General features: G+C 41.9%; 1 protein-coding gene and 1 long non-coding RNA gene across 2 annotated transcripts; one reads left to right on the plus strand and one right to left on the minus strand.

Annotated features, from left to right (window-relative positions):
• Window positions 1-6,169: 6,169 nt before the first annotated feature.
• On the plus strand, window positions 6,170-6,655 carry LOC123726698 (uncharacterized). The gene is made up of 2 exons (XR_006758814.1): window positions 6,170-6,292; window positions 6,605-6,655. It is a non-coding gene; the product is annotated as an uncharacterized lncRNA (long non-coding RNA).
• Window positions 6,656-6,674: 19 nt separating this feature from the next.
• LOC106596867 (uncharacterized) lies at window positions 6,675-9,126 on the minus strand. The gene is made up of 2 exons (XM_014188117.2): window positions 8,837-9,126; window positions 6,675-8,301 (listed from the first exon to the last, which is right to left on the minus strand). Exon 2 carries the CDS (start codon window positions 8,292-8,294, stop codon window positions 6,837-6,839), a length of 1,458 nt encoding a protein of 485 aa, XP_014043592.2. The 5' UTR covers window positions 8,295-8,301; window positions 8,837-9,126; the 3' UTR covers window positions 6,675-6,836.
• Window positions 9,127-16,086: the final 6,960 nt, after the last annotated feature.

The raw sequence follows: 16,086 nt of genomic DNA on the forward strand, positions 1-16,086 counted from the left end.
GACGGGGGTTAAGATTATCTGCCCCTGGCGTTAAGACAGGATGAGCCCAATGTGGTTTATGGTGCCCCCAGATCTATATGGGAGGGGTGGAACCAAGCATTCTGGGTATTACCTATATAGACTGTGCATTGTCTGTATGATTCAGGCTCTCAGCCTAATAGTCAGAACAAGACTGTTGGGCTGATGGTTTCAAATTTGCAATAATTAGTCGATATTAATTAAAGATGATTGTTTAAAGAAATGACCAAGTCTCTCTCAGTACTGAATTTCCACGACACCCCCCCATTTTTATGCCGCTGCTAGTCTCCGTTTATTATCTATGCATTGTTACTTTACCTCTACCTACATGGGCATATTACCTCAATTACCTCTGTATGTAGCCTCGTTACTGTTATTTTACTGTTGCTCTTTTTATTTTTGTACTTAATTTTATTTAGTAATACTTTCTTTACACTTTTTTTTTAACTGCATTGTTGGTTTAGGGCTTGTAAGTAAGAATTTCACTGTAAGGTCTACACTTGTTGTATTCGACGTATGTGACAAATACAACTTGATTTATAGATAATGTTTCTAACCTCTGGATTACAAGTGATTTATGATAAGTGTACTATATTACAAATTGGATCCCCAAAAAATACAACTTTTACATTACCGTGTAGTTTACCAATAAAATGGTCTGAAGGTGAAGTGGACTTACTAGGTATTCATATCCTGAAAGAAAGAAATGATCTCACTAAAACATATTTTAATAGAAATTTAGCAAAATCAAGCGTAATTAAATTCTTGCAAGTAGTAGAGTTGGTCTCTTACCATGGAAAGGAAAATACCTGTCTATTTGTGGAATAATCCCCTTGATTAACTCTTTCATCATATCCCGGTTGATCAATTTGCTTATGGCCCTGCCTACACCTAACAACTTGTTTTTTTAATTATATCTGACCGATTGGCTCAATTTGGTCTTACGAAATAAGTTTGAAATTGTGTTTATTTACATTGGATAATTTATTTTATTTAACCTTCATTTAACTAGGCAAGTCATTTAAGAACAAATTCTTATTTACAATGACGGCCTACACCAGCCAAATCCAGACAATTGTGTGCCACCCTATGGGACTCCCAATCACAGCCAGTTGTGATACAGCCTGTATTTGAACCAGGGTGTCTGTAGTGACGCCTCAAGCACTGAGATGCAGTGCTTTAGACCGCTGCGCCACTCGGGAACTCCTATAAAAATAGAAGCAAGAAAATGGTATATCATACACTACAGTTGAGTAACAATGGCTAAGTAATTCTGCTTTAAAAGTTGATAAACTTTTAAACTCACTTTTGAGAAAATGGCCCTTGAATATTTTGGTACCTACTGGAGAGCTCTTCTTTGTCTACATCCATTCAGCATCGTTCACCATCTTTTAAGCTTTAGCCCCACCCATCTCATTAAGGATTCAAATGTGAGGCTACGTCCTAAACAATCAAACATTTCATGACTAAAGTTTGGCTTATACTATGGGTGTGTTTGTCAATTTAATCTGGAGTGCCAGAGTGTGCTCTGGGCGTTCATAAACTCAGAGTGTAGTCAGATTGTCCATTGGTAAATTCAGAGTGTTTTGCTCTCGGAGCGTTCAGAGCGCACACTGGATGCTCTGGCCGAAAAGTAGGGTTGATCTGAGCGTTCTGACCTAACAACAGCAGTCAAGAACCCAAGCTAACTGGCTAACGTTGGATACCTTGCTAGCTACTTCAAAGCACAAATGAGAGAACACCTCACTGACCATTTTACTCGCTGTAGCAGAGCTAATTAGGCTTTTTTTTCAAATGTTATCCAGAGCGTTGGTGACTCCAACTGTACTACTTGCAACAATTTAATTACGCTTGATTTGCCAACGTTTACTGACACCGGCCATATTCAACGGGTGTTGGGCGTTCGTAAATTTGTCAGTTATTCTGCGTTCTGGCACACTGCTCTGAAATCGGAGTAGATAGTCAGAGCAAATTTACCAGCTACGTCTATCGACAGTTGTAGCAGTGACATCATAAACCTTCTATTGAAACATTTACTTGCATAGCGAAGTCTTTTGTTTAGACATGTAGCTAGCCAGCTAAACAATAATCCATAATCCCAACTCATAACATTACTACCCTGCATGAATCTGCAACCAGGTTCAATGTTAGCTAGCTAACATTAGCCTATGACTAGCAATGCAAATGGCTCTGAGATACAAATAATAATACTACACAGATCATACACAAAACGTTAGCTACATTTTAACCTGACTGGGCTAGGGGGCAGTATTTTCACGGCCGGATAAAAAACAAACCCGATTTAAACTGGTTACTACTCTTTTCCAGAAATGAGAATATGCATATAATTAGTATATGTGGATAGAAAACACTCTAAAGTTTCTAAAACTGTTTGAATGGTGTCTGTGAGTATAACAGAACTCATATGGCAGGCAAAAACCTGAGAAGATTCCAAACAGGAAGTGACCTGTCTGACAATTTCTGGTGCTTCTCTTGCCTCTCTATCAACAATACAGTATCTCTGCTGTTACGTGACACTTTCTAAGCCTTCCATTGGCTCTCAGAAGGCGCCAGAAAGTGAAATGGAGCGTCTGCTGTCTCTGGGCAGAATACAGGAGCTCTGTTTCTGAGTGGTCAGCCAAGTGGCTCAGAGACAGGAGAGGCGCGTGCTCGCGAGTCCTCCATGTTTTTCTTCACCTGTTTGAATCAATACAACGTTGTCTGGTTGGAATATTATAGCTATTTTACGAGTAAAATCGCATAAAAATTGATTTTAAACAGTGTTTCACATGCTTCTAAGTACGGTAAAGGAACATTCAGAATTTTTTTGTCACGACATGCGTCCGCGCGTCACCCTTCGGATAGTCACCTGAAAGCACGAACAAAACGGAGGATATTTGAATATAACTATGGATTATTTGGGACCAAAACAACATTTGTTGTTGAAGTAGAAGTCCTCGGAGTGCATTCTGACAAAGAACAGCAAAGGTAATCCAATTTTTGTAAAAGTAATTCTGAGTTTTCTGAGCCCCGGTGTCTGAATAGCTAGCCGTGATGGCCGAGCTATGTACTCAGAATATTGCAAAATGTGCTTTTGCCGAAAAGCTATTTTAAAATCTGAGATAGCGGTTGCATAGAGGAGGTCTGTATCTATAATTCTTAAAATAATTGTTATGTATTTTGAGAAGGTTTATGCATAGTAATTTAGTAAATTCACCGGAAGTTTTCGGTGGGTACGCTAGTTCTGAACATCACATGCTAATGTAAAAAGCTGTTTTTTGATATAAATATGAACTTGATTGAACAAAACATGCATGTATTGTATAACACAATGTCCTAGGAGTGTCATCTGATGAAGATCATCAAAGGTTAGTGCTGCATTTAGCTTTTTGTGACATATATGTTTGGTTTGAAAATGGCTGTGTGATTATTTCTGGCTGGGTACTCTCCTGACATAATCTAATGTTTTGCTTTCGCTGTAAAGCCTTTTTGAAATCGGACAACGTGGTTACATCAAGGAGAGTCTTATCTTTCAAATGGTGTAAAATAGTCATATGTTTGAGAAATTGAAGCAATAGCATTTTTAAGGGTTTTGTATCTCGCGCCACGCACTGCCACTGGCTGTTGAGTAGAGTGGGACGCTGACGTCCCAGGTGTTCCAGACAGGTTAACTTGAAATCTAAATGACTTTCTGACAAAATAAGAAACCTGCAATATCTGAAAATGTAGCTAGTTAGACTGTCAAACTGGTATACATGGATGGACTCTTCTCCCTCTCTGTCTCTGTTTCAACAGCTCAGGCAAGGTCAAGCAGGCCTTTCAAGGATAGAGTGGAGTCCGTAAGTGCTCTCCTTCTCAGCCGTGATGATGAGCAACTGAGTATGATTCAAGATTTTATTTCTCTATTCACATCAGCAAACTCACAGTTTGCAGCTATCTGTCTTAGTCTTGTTTGGTAAGCATCAACAGTTTCCTTTTGTTTTTGTTTTGACTGGCGAAATACATAGATTTCGTATTCAATGTTGTGACTTGGTTGGAAGTATTCATTTAGTAGCTTTACTGTTTCATCATAATCATCAGCTTCACCTTTCTCAAAGATTTCATGCACTTGTTCTCCAGCATACTACAGTAGCATAGCTCTCTTTCTTGTATTGTCAACATCAGCTGCAACCAGAAGTTTCAAATCTGGTCATCCACTTTTTCCATTTGGTAGCTACTGAAGAAGGGTCTGTGTTTACATCAAATCTGGGTAATTCCGCAATGGTAGCCATGTTTTTGTGTTAACTGATAAAATGACCTCTAGCTAAGTTCAGTATTCAGTACGCTAGCTAGCTCGTTTTTCTTAGTTTGCATTAGCAGTTGGCATTAGCTTCATAGCTAGCATTCCAGTATGTTTTTCCACTTTCTTCTGTTTTGGCTTGTTGTCATTTTTTTTTGCAGTTGTGTTTATACAGCGTTTTGCTGGGCATTGGACATGTTCAGTTCCATCAACACAGGCTGTTTACTCACAAAGTCCATTCATTTTCTAGATTTTCCCATTCATCTATCCCTCTTTTTTTCTCCAGAAGTTCGTGATGTTTTCTTTCGGCTCAGCAGTGCTGCTATCTTGCTTAGAGAAAAAAAAGTATGTTTTGCCGTGAATTCGTTCAAAATTGTTTGCTTCATCACTTGTTGCCATTGTAATGACTTGACATCCACGCTTTTTATGCTAAGTTAAGCGTCTACTTTAATAAAGATCTGCGGTAATAAATAACCAACCTAGAGCCTTCATCTTTTACACCTCCCCTGGGATACTGAATGTGACGTTCTTAAAGGGGACAGTGCTACATTACAGTTTCTTCAATTTGATACCGCATACCACCACCCACTGACAATTACACACATGCGCACGCACGCAGACACACACCATAATCTTACCCGTACTCGTACTCGTACCCTTACTCTAACCCTAACCTTAACCCAAAAAACCTCATCTTAACTCTAACCCTAGCTCCTAACCGTAACACTAAAACTAACTCATTAACATAATTCTAAAATTAGCACTAATTCTAACCTTAACCCTAAACCCCTAGAAATATCATTTGAGCTTGTGGGGACTAACAATGTCCCCAGTTGGTCAAATCTTTGTTTGTTTACTATTCTTGTGGGAATTCTGGTCCCCACAAGAATAGCTAAACACGTCCACACACACACACACACATTTTTACTTAGCCATTATGCAACTTGTAATTTTGATGTCACATTACCCAATCCCTGACACAATATACACACAACAGGCTGTGTATCATGATGAGTGACCTTGTGTGAGACTTGTGTTAGCTCCCCAAAGATAAAGAAGAAGACTACACTTTAGAATCGTTTTGTGGTTGTGCCTTTCTCAAGAGCACAACGGCAGGAGATGGCATCTAGGAATAGACACCAGCAACCCTCCAATTGCAGGTTCACTTCCACCAGATTTTTTCCATCAGCCCCAGGATTCAAACAAGCAACCCCCCAGATGTTAGCCTCCCCTCCAACCTCTAGGCTACAGTACATGCGGCGCCATAGTTCAACAAGGTAACAAGAGACCCAGGGTTGAACTGACAACCTTCCCATTACTGGCCTGTCACTCTAGCCTCTTTAGGTTACTAAACATACAGAACCTTCTTGGTTATGCTCCACCACCCATTTCACCACCTCCACACGACTACCTATTCAGGTCACTGCACCAAATAAAAAGACTGGTTTCTAGCCTAGGTCTCCTGCAGGCCACAAAACTGTGTTAACCTGCTAAGCTTAAGCATAGGCATTAGCTTAGGGAGCTTACACAAGTATAACCACACCTACAGTATGTCACTTTTTAGGTGCCACCCCCTGCTGCATTGGTAGGGGGATTTGGGTTCAAAGGGGTTACATTATGTATTTCACTTTCCTAAATGGTGGTTCAGGACTGGCTGGTGGGTCATGGCTGATTCCATTTGCAAACCATAGTGTGAATAGGTATGGAAACCACTGTAGACCGACTTCAGTGACTGACTACTGATATGAGATTTGTGCAAAATCACCACTGTCCAGCTCCTGCATAATTCCAGTCAGATGTTCACACTCATCTTCCACGAGCATATCATTGAAGGGCTCAAGAGTGGATCCTGGGATAAGAAAAACTCCACCATTTTGTTAGTTTTTTATATTTTATCTTGAATTTATCATGTAGCTTTTTTTGTGATTATATTTTCATTGAATTTTCACAAAACACAAACAGAAACAACAAACACAGTCAACACAAATGCAGCAGGTAGCATGGCGGATAGGAGCATTGGGCCAGCAACCCAGTAAGGTTACTTGTTTGAATCCCCAGGCCGCAAATGTGGAAAACATTTTTGTTCTGCACTTGAGCAAGGCAATTAACCCCCAACAACTGCTCCCCAGACACCGACGACGTGGATTCAGAGGGTTTGGATAAAATGCAGAATATACATTTAGTTGAATGCATTCAGTTGTGCAACTGGCTAGGTATCCAAACTTTCCCTACAAAGATCTCCAGCCCATGATGAATCATAAAGAGGAAAAAAAAAGTAATGTACTGAATGATTTGTCATGAGGACAGGTCAAGCCACCTACCCACACCAACAGCTCGTAGTCATCCCCTCAAAATAGCAAAGAAAGAGGAACAGAAGGGATTTTTGGGAACAGATTCTCTTTTACACTTCACACAGATTAGCAATTAAAATAAACCAAATGAAAAGCAGGGTACATAAATGTTAAACATTAACAAAAGCAATTACAAAAGCAGTTAAAAATGAGAATATCAACATCATAGATCATGTTATCAGGTGAGCTCACCCCTGGACAAATCTCTCCCAGGGTGGAGTGCGTGCCTTTTCACCCCCAGATTTCTCCAGTATGAATCTGGCCTGGACCCCAGGAGACATGGTCATACTAGACTCATACACATAGACATTACACCCACGTATACCTGCCCAATCAGAGCGGCTTTCCTCAGAGAACTTTACAGCCCATTGCCAGGTGTTATGATCCAGGGTGCCTGCAGAAGAGTAGAACCCAACCCAGGAGTTATTAAACGTTTTCTTCCAGTCAGTGAAGGACCTCTTTACGTACAGACGAGCGCAGGCCTTTCCATCCTTCACAAAGAGCTGCAGACTGGCGTCATGTCCGTTAATATCAACAGGAATCTCTCTGTTGGCATCGTGAAACTCAGAACCTCTCCAGATCTCCTCTCCAGTTGGAGACCCAAATCCCAAGTAATTCCACCATGTTTTTACCTCCTTATGGAGCCTGACCTGGAGACCAGGGTTAAGGGGTACTGAGGTGTTATAGCTTCCAGAGGCTTTGCCCCCAACTGATGATCTGTCTAGCTCGCTCTTACTGTCAGGGTTATTGCTCTTATAAAGAACCACCATTACGCCCTGGTCCAATAGCCTCTTGGGGATACCACTCCAGATGATCCTGGCTTTTCCTCTATTTGTGGTTTTCACCTCAAGCTTAATCAATGTATTATCCTTATCCTCCATGACCCTCTTGGATTGTAATATTAAACCAAACGCTTGGTCCTTAATTAAGGTTTTGGGACGTGTAAAGTACAATACAATAGCCAGAAGAAGTGCCAGACCAGGTGTGTCTCTCCAGGTGTTTTGCAGATGCTCCAGAATATTGTCGTTGATCTCTACATTATATGTTTGTAGAATATAATTTAGGTTAATGGTTGGTAGACTTTGGATTTGTCTAAGGAGGCTGACATTGACACGGTATGTATTGTCTGGATCATAGGCACTTCCTCTGTTTTCATTTCGTGGATAGTGCTGTGTGACATAGACCTCGTCTACTATGAACTGATTGGACCCTTCATCCCTAACTCTGAGTATGACCCTGTCCCTGTTGTTCTCAGGTCCCCTTGAGTTGTAGAATCTTTGAGTTACATAATCAGGAAGTGCCAAAGCATCATTGTTGTTGTTATTGTCAGCAAGATTCCCTAGTGAGTAGTAATTTCCACGTTGATAGGGCAGAATAGGTAATAGATGGGGATTATCAGCGTTTCCATAGAAATGAAAGCCATAGTCTCTCCTGGCTGGGTTGAAATTGAGTCTCATGTTGCCTTTGTTGTCATTGTAAATGTTGTTGGCTAGCCAGTGGAGTAGCATGAGGCCGTGCCGAGGAGAGGTGTGACCAAACTCTATTCCCTTGAGATCATCTATTGATTTAAGGGTTCCTTTGACAGCGCATACTGAGGCCAGAGACAGACACAAGATGAAACAACCCAGGAATCCCCTTCCAACCATGGCCAGCCTGTGACAAAATAAATATTGTGTAAACATTTGCACATTTATTAAATAAATTAATAAACAAATAAATAAATACATCTGTAACTTATTTCTAGTGCTCGGCAATACGTTAAAAGTTTTAGGACTCTCCACAAAACATCAGAAAATATCTGACTAACTTTCATTTTGAAGTTAACTGTCACTATATCGGACCTATGTCCCAATAATGTAATACGATGTAATAAGTCCTCACATTACACGGTATGTATAGTCTGTATCAGTAGCTTATTTCTTGTGGTTGGCAATAGGTTTAACGTTTTAGGACTCCCAAAAAATGCTAGGTCTGAAATTGTTAGCACTAAAAATGTCAAAAGATATCTGACAAACTTTTATTTTGGAGTGAACTGTAACTATATCAGACCAATATGTCCCAATATGTACGATGAGGTTTTCCAAAATAACATTTGGAAACTTGTAAACATGATCAATACTGTAATATGATGTAATAAGTCCTCACATCAAAACAAAACAAATGAGTCCCAATAAAAAATGTCACTCACCTTCTTGTGCAGCCTACCACCAAAATCTAGTTTTACTGTGTTTGTTTCTCTTCTTTGTCAACAGAACCCAAGATTGAAATGAACTAAAAGGTGCTTCTTGTAGCCTACATACACATAACCAGTACACAGGGCAGATACAAGACAAGGGTCAGAAAAACAGAGTTTTACCAAGGCTGATCTACAACATCACTGCGTCACTCATGTTTCATCAGAAATGAAACTTATCGCTAGAGTGCCTTTCACTTTCAGAATGCAGAGAATGTAATGCGCTGGGTCTGTCAGAGTTTCTATAGAAATGAAAGCCATGCTTCTAGTGGTAGGGATGGGCATTCCGAGTCTTTTCGGTGAGCCGGATTATTTGGCTCCACTCAGCTTGAAGAACAATTAATTTAGCTCCAAACAGCACTTAGTTCAGCAAAAAAATTGCGACATTTCATGTAAACCCTAAAAGCTGCCTGCCATGACATGAGACCATGACATGTGAGTTCAAATACAGTTTAACTGATGAAATTATTAGGTGACCTGCAAAAAACAATTTGCTGAAAAAATGCGTGGACCAGAATGAGGCTCTCTCCTTACTTTCCATTGTTCCTGCAGTGAGGAATAACCATCTTCAACTAATGCTTTTATCTGCAGATGATCAAGAAGCAGTAGTAGCAATACGCAAACCAGGAATCCAAATTACTTCTTTTACACAGGTGATTCGGTTTCAACCTTCCCCAAAAAGATCTGTTCAAAAAGAGTCCTTTGTTTGCGAAATGACTCATCACATTCAATTTTTTTAAACATTTTAGTCATTTAGCAGACACTCTTATCCAGAGCAACTTACAGTAGTGAATGCATACATTTTTTTGTACTGGCCCCCTGTGGGAATCAAACCCACAACCCTGGCGTTGCAAACACCATACTGGCATCACAAACACCATGCTCTACCAACTGAGCCACAGGGAAGATTCTTGTAGCCTACAGACACATAACCAGTACAATGGCATTTACACAACTCTTGCGTCATCTCTCTTCCGTCCTCTCTCGCCTCCTTTTGAAAAAGGTCAAAGGTAAATGAGGAGAGGTTCTACTTCTCCACTCACAAGTCAGCAAAACAAATTAAGTTTGATGTGCAAGACATTGTATAGATAATACGATAAGTCACATATTGTTTTTAAATGTGTGCATGCTTTTCTCGTCCTACAAAACAAAAGCTGATTCAAAGTGGGTGTGGCAGATTTCAAGGACTCAGGTAGGATACACATGACCATCCACAAGGAAAGGAGGGTATTGATGAGGGGGGGGACATTTATGACCCGTTTCAAGAAGCTAAGCATATGTCGCACGTCACAACGTCACAGGTGTCACGGCTGTTTGAAGGATCGGACCAAAATGCAGTGTGTTTGTGGTTCCACATATTTATTAAACGTGAAACTAAATGCAATACACTTAAATACTTGAAAACACAAAAACAACAAACCGTGACGCAGAGAGGAAACACCCTACTCAAAAGATAATAACCCACAAAACAGGGAGAGAAAAACCCCTACTTATATATGAACTCTAATCAGAGGCAACGAGGATCAGAGATCAACCCAAACAATCCCAACATAGAAATAGAAAAACTAGAACTTAAACATAGAAATAATTTCTAAGTGGAAGCTAGAAAAGTTATATTTTAGTGTTTTAGTGTTTCAGTGAATTGTTAGTGAGAGAGGCACTGCTCTCTCGCTTCCTCAGTTGTTTAGTTAATTTTCATGCCAATCTTCTTTGCATTAGCGTAGCCTTTCCTGTAGCCTATCAACTATGTGTCGGTCTATCCCTGTTCTCTCCTCTCTGCACAGGCCATACAAACGCTTCACATCGCGTGGCCGCTGCCACTCTAACCTGGTGGTCCCAGCGCGCACGACCCACATGGAGTTCCAGGTCTCCGGCAGCCTCTGGAACTGCCGGTCTGCGGCCAACAAGGCAGAGTTCATCTCAGCCTATGCTACCCTCCAGTCCCTCGACTTCTTGGCGCTGACGGAAACATGGATTACCACAGAAAACACTGCTACCCCTACTGCTCTCTCCTCGTCTGCCCACGTGTTCTCGCATACCCCGAGAGCATCTGGTCAGCGGGGTGGTGGCACTGGAATCCTCATCTCTCCCAATTGGACATTCTCCCTTTCTCCCCTGACCCATCTGTCTATCTCCTCCTTTGAATTCCATGCTGTCACAGTCACTAGCCCATTCAAGCTTAACATCCTTACCATTTATCGCCCTCCAGGTTCCCTTGGAGAGTTCATCAATGAGCTTGACGCCTTGATAAGTTCCTTTCCTGAGGATGGCTCACCCCTCACAGTTCTGGGTGACTTTAACCTCCCTACATCTACCTTTGACTCATTTCTCTCTGCCTCCTTCTTTCCACTCCTCTCCTCTTTTGACCTCACCCTCTCACCGTCCCCCCTACTCACAAGGCAGGCAATACGCTTGACCTCATCTTTACTAGATGCTGTTCTTCTACTAATCTCACTGCAACTCCCCTCCAAGTCTCCGATCACTACCTTGTATCCTTTTCCCTCTCGCTCTCCTCCAACACTACTCACTCTGCCCCTAGTCAGATGGTATTGCGCCGTCGCAACCTTCACTCTCTCTCTCCTGCTACTCTCTCCTCTTCCATCCTATCATCTCTTCCCTCTGCTCAATCCTTCCCCAACCAATCTCCTGATTCTGCCTCCTCAACCCTCCTCTCCTCCCTTTCTGCATCCTTTGACTCTCTATGTCCCCTATCCTCCCGGCCGGCTCGGACCTCCCCTCCTGCTCCGTGGCTTGACGACTCATTGCGAACTCACAGAGCAGGGCTCCGGGCAGACGAGCGGAAATGGAGGAAAACTAGCCTCCCTGCGGACATGGCATCTTTTCACTCCCTCCTCTCTACATTTTCCTCCTCTGTTTCTGCTGCTAAAGCCACTTTATACCACTCTAACCCTAGGAAGCTCTGCCTCTGCCTCCAACCCTAGGAAGCTCTTTGCCACCTTCTCCTCCCTCCTGAATCCTCCTCCCCCTCCCCCCTCCTCCCTCTCTGCGGATGACTTCATCAACCATTTTGAAAAGAAGGTCGACGACATCCGATCCTCGTTTGTTAAGTCAAACGACACCACTGGTCCTGCTCACATTGCCCTACCCTATGCTTTGACCTCTTTCTCCCCTCTCTCTCCAGATGAAATCTTGTGTCTTGTGACGGCCGGCCGCCCAACAACCTGCCCGCTTGACCCTATCCCCTCCTCTCTTCTCCAGACCATTTCCGGAGACCTTCTCCCTTACCTCACCTCGCTCATCAACTCTTCCTTGACCGCTGGCTACGTCCCTTCCGTCTTCAAGAGAGCGAGAGTTGCACCCCTTCTCAAAAAACCTACACTCGATCCCTCCAATGTCAACAACTACAGACCATTATCCCTTCTTTCTTTTCTCTCCAAAACTCTTGAGCGTGACACTTCCTACGGCTCCCATAGGCTCTCAGAGCCCGGGGAAAAAGCTGAACGATATCGAGGCAGCCTCTGGCTGAAACACTTTATCGCGTTTGGCAAGTGGCCGATCAGAGTACTATGGGCTTAGGCGCGTGCCCGAGTCGACCCCATGCTTTATTTTCTTTCGTCTGTTTACCTAAACGCAGATTCCCGGTCGGAATATTATCGCTTTTTATGAGAAAAATGGCATAAAAATGGATTTTAAACAGCGTTTGACATGCTTCGAAGTACGGTAATGGAATATTTTGACATTTTTTGTCACGAAACGCGCCGGGCACGTCACCCTTCTTTACCCTTCGGATAGTGTCTTGAACGCACAACAAAACGCCGCTATTTGGATATAACTATGGATTATTTGGAACCAAACCAACATTTCTTATTGAAGTAGAAGTCCTGGGAGTGCATTCTGACGAAGAACAGCAAAGGTAATCCAATTTTTCTTCTAGTAAATCTGAGTTTGGTGAGTACCAAACTTGGTGGGTGTCAAAATAGCTAGCCCGTGATGGCGAGCTATCTACTCATGAGATTGTGTGTGTGCAGTTCTCTGTAAAACATTTTTTATCAAAGATGCAACCATTGTTATTTTACCTTTTTCTTAGGTTGGCCATGGGTGGAAAGGGCTTAAAGTGTTGTTTCATTGTTTTTCTGTCCCTGAACGCAGCATGTGCTATCAAAGGAACGCTTAATTCAATAGATGATCTAAAGGACATGGACTTTGGCCAGACCTGTCCACAACATGACCTGATGCTGCTCCACTGGCTAGCCAACAACATGAACATTGACAACAACGACAACAATTTCAATCCAACCAGGGGACACTTTAGCTTTAATTTCTATGGAAATGCTGACAGACACCCTCCGTTACCTATATTGTCCGTTGAGGAGTGGAAGTTACTACTCACAAGGGAATCTCAATACCAATACACCTAATGTTAGAGCACTTCCTAGTAGGCCTAATGTTAGAGCACTTCCTAGTAGACCTAATTTTAGAGCACTTCCTAGTAGGCCTAATGTTAGAGCACTTCCTAGTAGGCCTAATGTTAAATCACTTCCTAGTAGGCCTACTGTTAGAGCACTACCTAGTAGGCCTAATGTTAGAGCACTACCTAGTAGGCCTAATGTTAGAGCACTTCCTAGTAGGCCTAATGTTAGAGCACTTCCTAGTAGGCCAAATGTTAGAGTACTTCCTAGTAGGCCTAATGTTAGAGCACTTCCTAGTAGGCCTAATGTTAGAGCACCACCTAGTAGGCCTAATGTTAGAGCACTTCCTAGTAGGCCTAATGTTAGAGCACTTCCTAGTAGGCCAAATGTTAGAGCACTTCCTAGTAGGCCTAATGTTAGAGCACTTCCTAGTAGGCCTAATGTTAGAGCACTTCCTAGTAGGCCTAATGTTAGAGCACTTCCTAGTAGGCCTAATGTTAGAGCACTTCCTAGTAGGCCTAATGTTAGAGCACTTCCTAGTAGGCCAGATGTTAGAGCACTTCCTAGTAGGCCTGATGTTAGAGCACTACCTAATAGGCCTAATGTTAGAGCACTTCCTAGTAGGCCTGATGTTAGAGCACTTCCTAGTGGGCCTGATGTTAGAGCACTTCCTAGTAGGCCTAATGTTAGAGCACATCCTAATAGGCCTAATGTTAGAGCACTTCCTAGTAGGCCTGATGTTAGAGCACTTCCTAGTAGGCCTGATGTTAGAGCACTTCCTAGTAGGCCTAATGTTAGAGCACTTCCTAGTTGGCCTAATGTTAGAGCACTTCCTAGTAGGCCAAATGTTAGAGCACTTCCTAGTAGGCCAAATGTTAGAGCACTTCCTAGTAAGCCTGATGTTAGAGCACTTCCTAGTAAGCCTGATGTTAGAGCACTTCCTAGTAGGCCTAATGTTAGAGCACTTCCTAGTAGGCCTAATGTTAGAGCACAGTTATGTTTCTCAACTATGCGGAGAGAGGTGAGAGAAACAGGGACAGGATCATAGTCCAATTTAGTTCAGAAAGGTTAGATCAGTCCATAGTAGTGGATAATGTCTTCATCACACAGCACCATCCATACATTCAGAACATAGGTACAGCATATAGGTACATATAGAACATAGGTACAGCATATGACCCAGAGAACACCTACTGCATCACCCCAAACCTCTTAAGATCCAAAGTCTCTCGACCATTGCCCGATCTGAAATTCCTTTTGGACCAGGGTGTGATGGTGGTTCTTTATGAGAACAATGACAGTGAAAGCAAGCTAGACAGTGACTCGGCTGACACAGAATCTGGGAGCTGGGACACCTCACTACCCCTCAACACTTTTCTCCAGGTCAGGCTCCACAAGAAGGCACCATACTTCTTTACAAGGTTCTTTAGACGTCCCACTATTGTCAACAAAATATGTAGGAGTCCTGAGTTTCATGATGCCAATGGAGAGATTCCTGTTGATCTACATTAAGCAGCTATAGGTCTAACTCCAGCAATTTGTCTTGGACTGAAAGGCCTGCGGTCTCCTGTGTGTGAAAAAGTAATTCACTGACCGGAAGATAAAGTTGGATACGAACAGATTTGGATGATGTACTTGAGCATGATGTCTATGCGTATAACTCTAGTATGGTCATGTCTCCTGGGGTCCAGGCCAGATTCATGCTGCAGTGAAGATCCAGTGAAGTAGCCCGTACTCTGCCCTGGGAGAGAGTTGAGCTCAGCGTGATCAGACCATATCAGAGTGGAACTACAGATGAGCTGTAGTCACTGTAGGAATTAACAGAGAAATTTGAAATCTCCCCGTCATGTAGAAAACATCAACAATTTACACAATTATTATATTTTTGTATTAGCATTATTATGTATATTGTATTAGCTGGGTTCTCAGATGTCCTTCTTCTGCCTTCCAGTGTTATTAATGGTTTAGTACGCATTGGTATCCCATTTCATACTGATTACGCCAAGTTTATACTGATTATGTAATTGCCTCTAGATTTTTGTTTAATTGATGCACCTTGTTTGTACTTTTTATTGATTGATTTAAATGTCAAATGAATGTCATGTGTTTACATAGTGTTAGAGCATACGTTTCCAGCAGGAACTCCCTCCTCTCCAAACCTTTAATTAAACACCTCATTGCCAATTAAGGCTAATTAGGGTAAGGCTTGACAGGACGACTGAAGTACTGTAGCACACTAATGTTTAGGATAACCATGAAGGGTGTATTTATTAAACTTTTGATTAATGATTAACGCAGTCACTTGATAAGGTTGAAATATTCTCATTTGCTTCCTTTTTTTCACCTCGTTTCAGATGACTATCCTAATGCTCTCAGATCTCCATTCTGAGGGTAGTGACACATGCGTCAACAAGCTTCTGATTAACCGAGCGCTAAAATAGAATTTGGTTCCATTTGAGACGCTTGATGTGCTGCAAGTCCTGCCTCTACCATCTATTCATCATGAGCATAATAACCTATGTGGGTGCTTGAAAGATGAACAAGGAGAGATTCATTAAAGATAACTAACTAAAACTAACTAGGTTTCTACTTTTATCTGTTGATTAATAGTTGGAGTAGAGAAACATACAATTTTGTATGATACTGGGCAAAAGCTCCCTTAAATTAAACTTAAATTAAGCACTGACCCTCCATTTTGGATGTGAGATAAACATAGTACTTTGTAAAGACCAGTAGAGGGCAGTACATCACACAGCTGTGGCTGGACCAGAGGTATTCAACATGGGTTCCTGGGAGCCACAATGTCTGCTGATCTGTACATATCTAACTCAAATA

This window comes from Salmo salar, chromosome ssa14 (assembly GCF_905237065.1).
Source record: "Salmo salar chromosome ssa14, Ssal_v3.1, whole genome shotgun sequence".
NCBI lineage: Eukaryota > Metazoa > Chordata > Actinopteri > Salmoniformes > Salmonidae > Salmo > Salmo salar.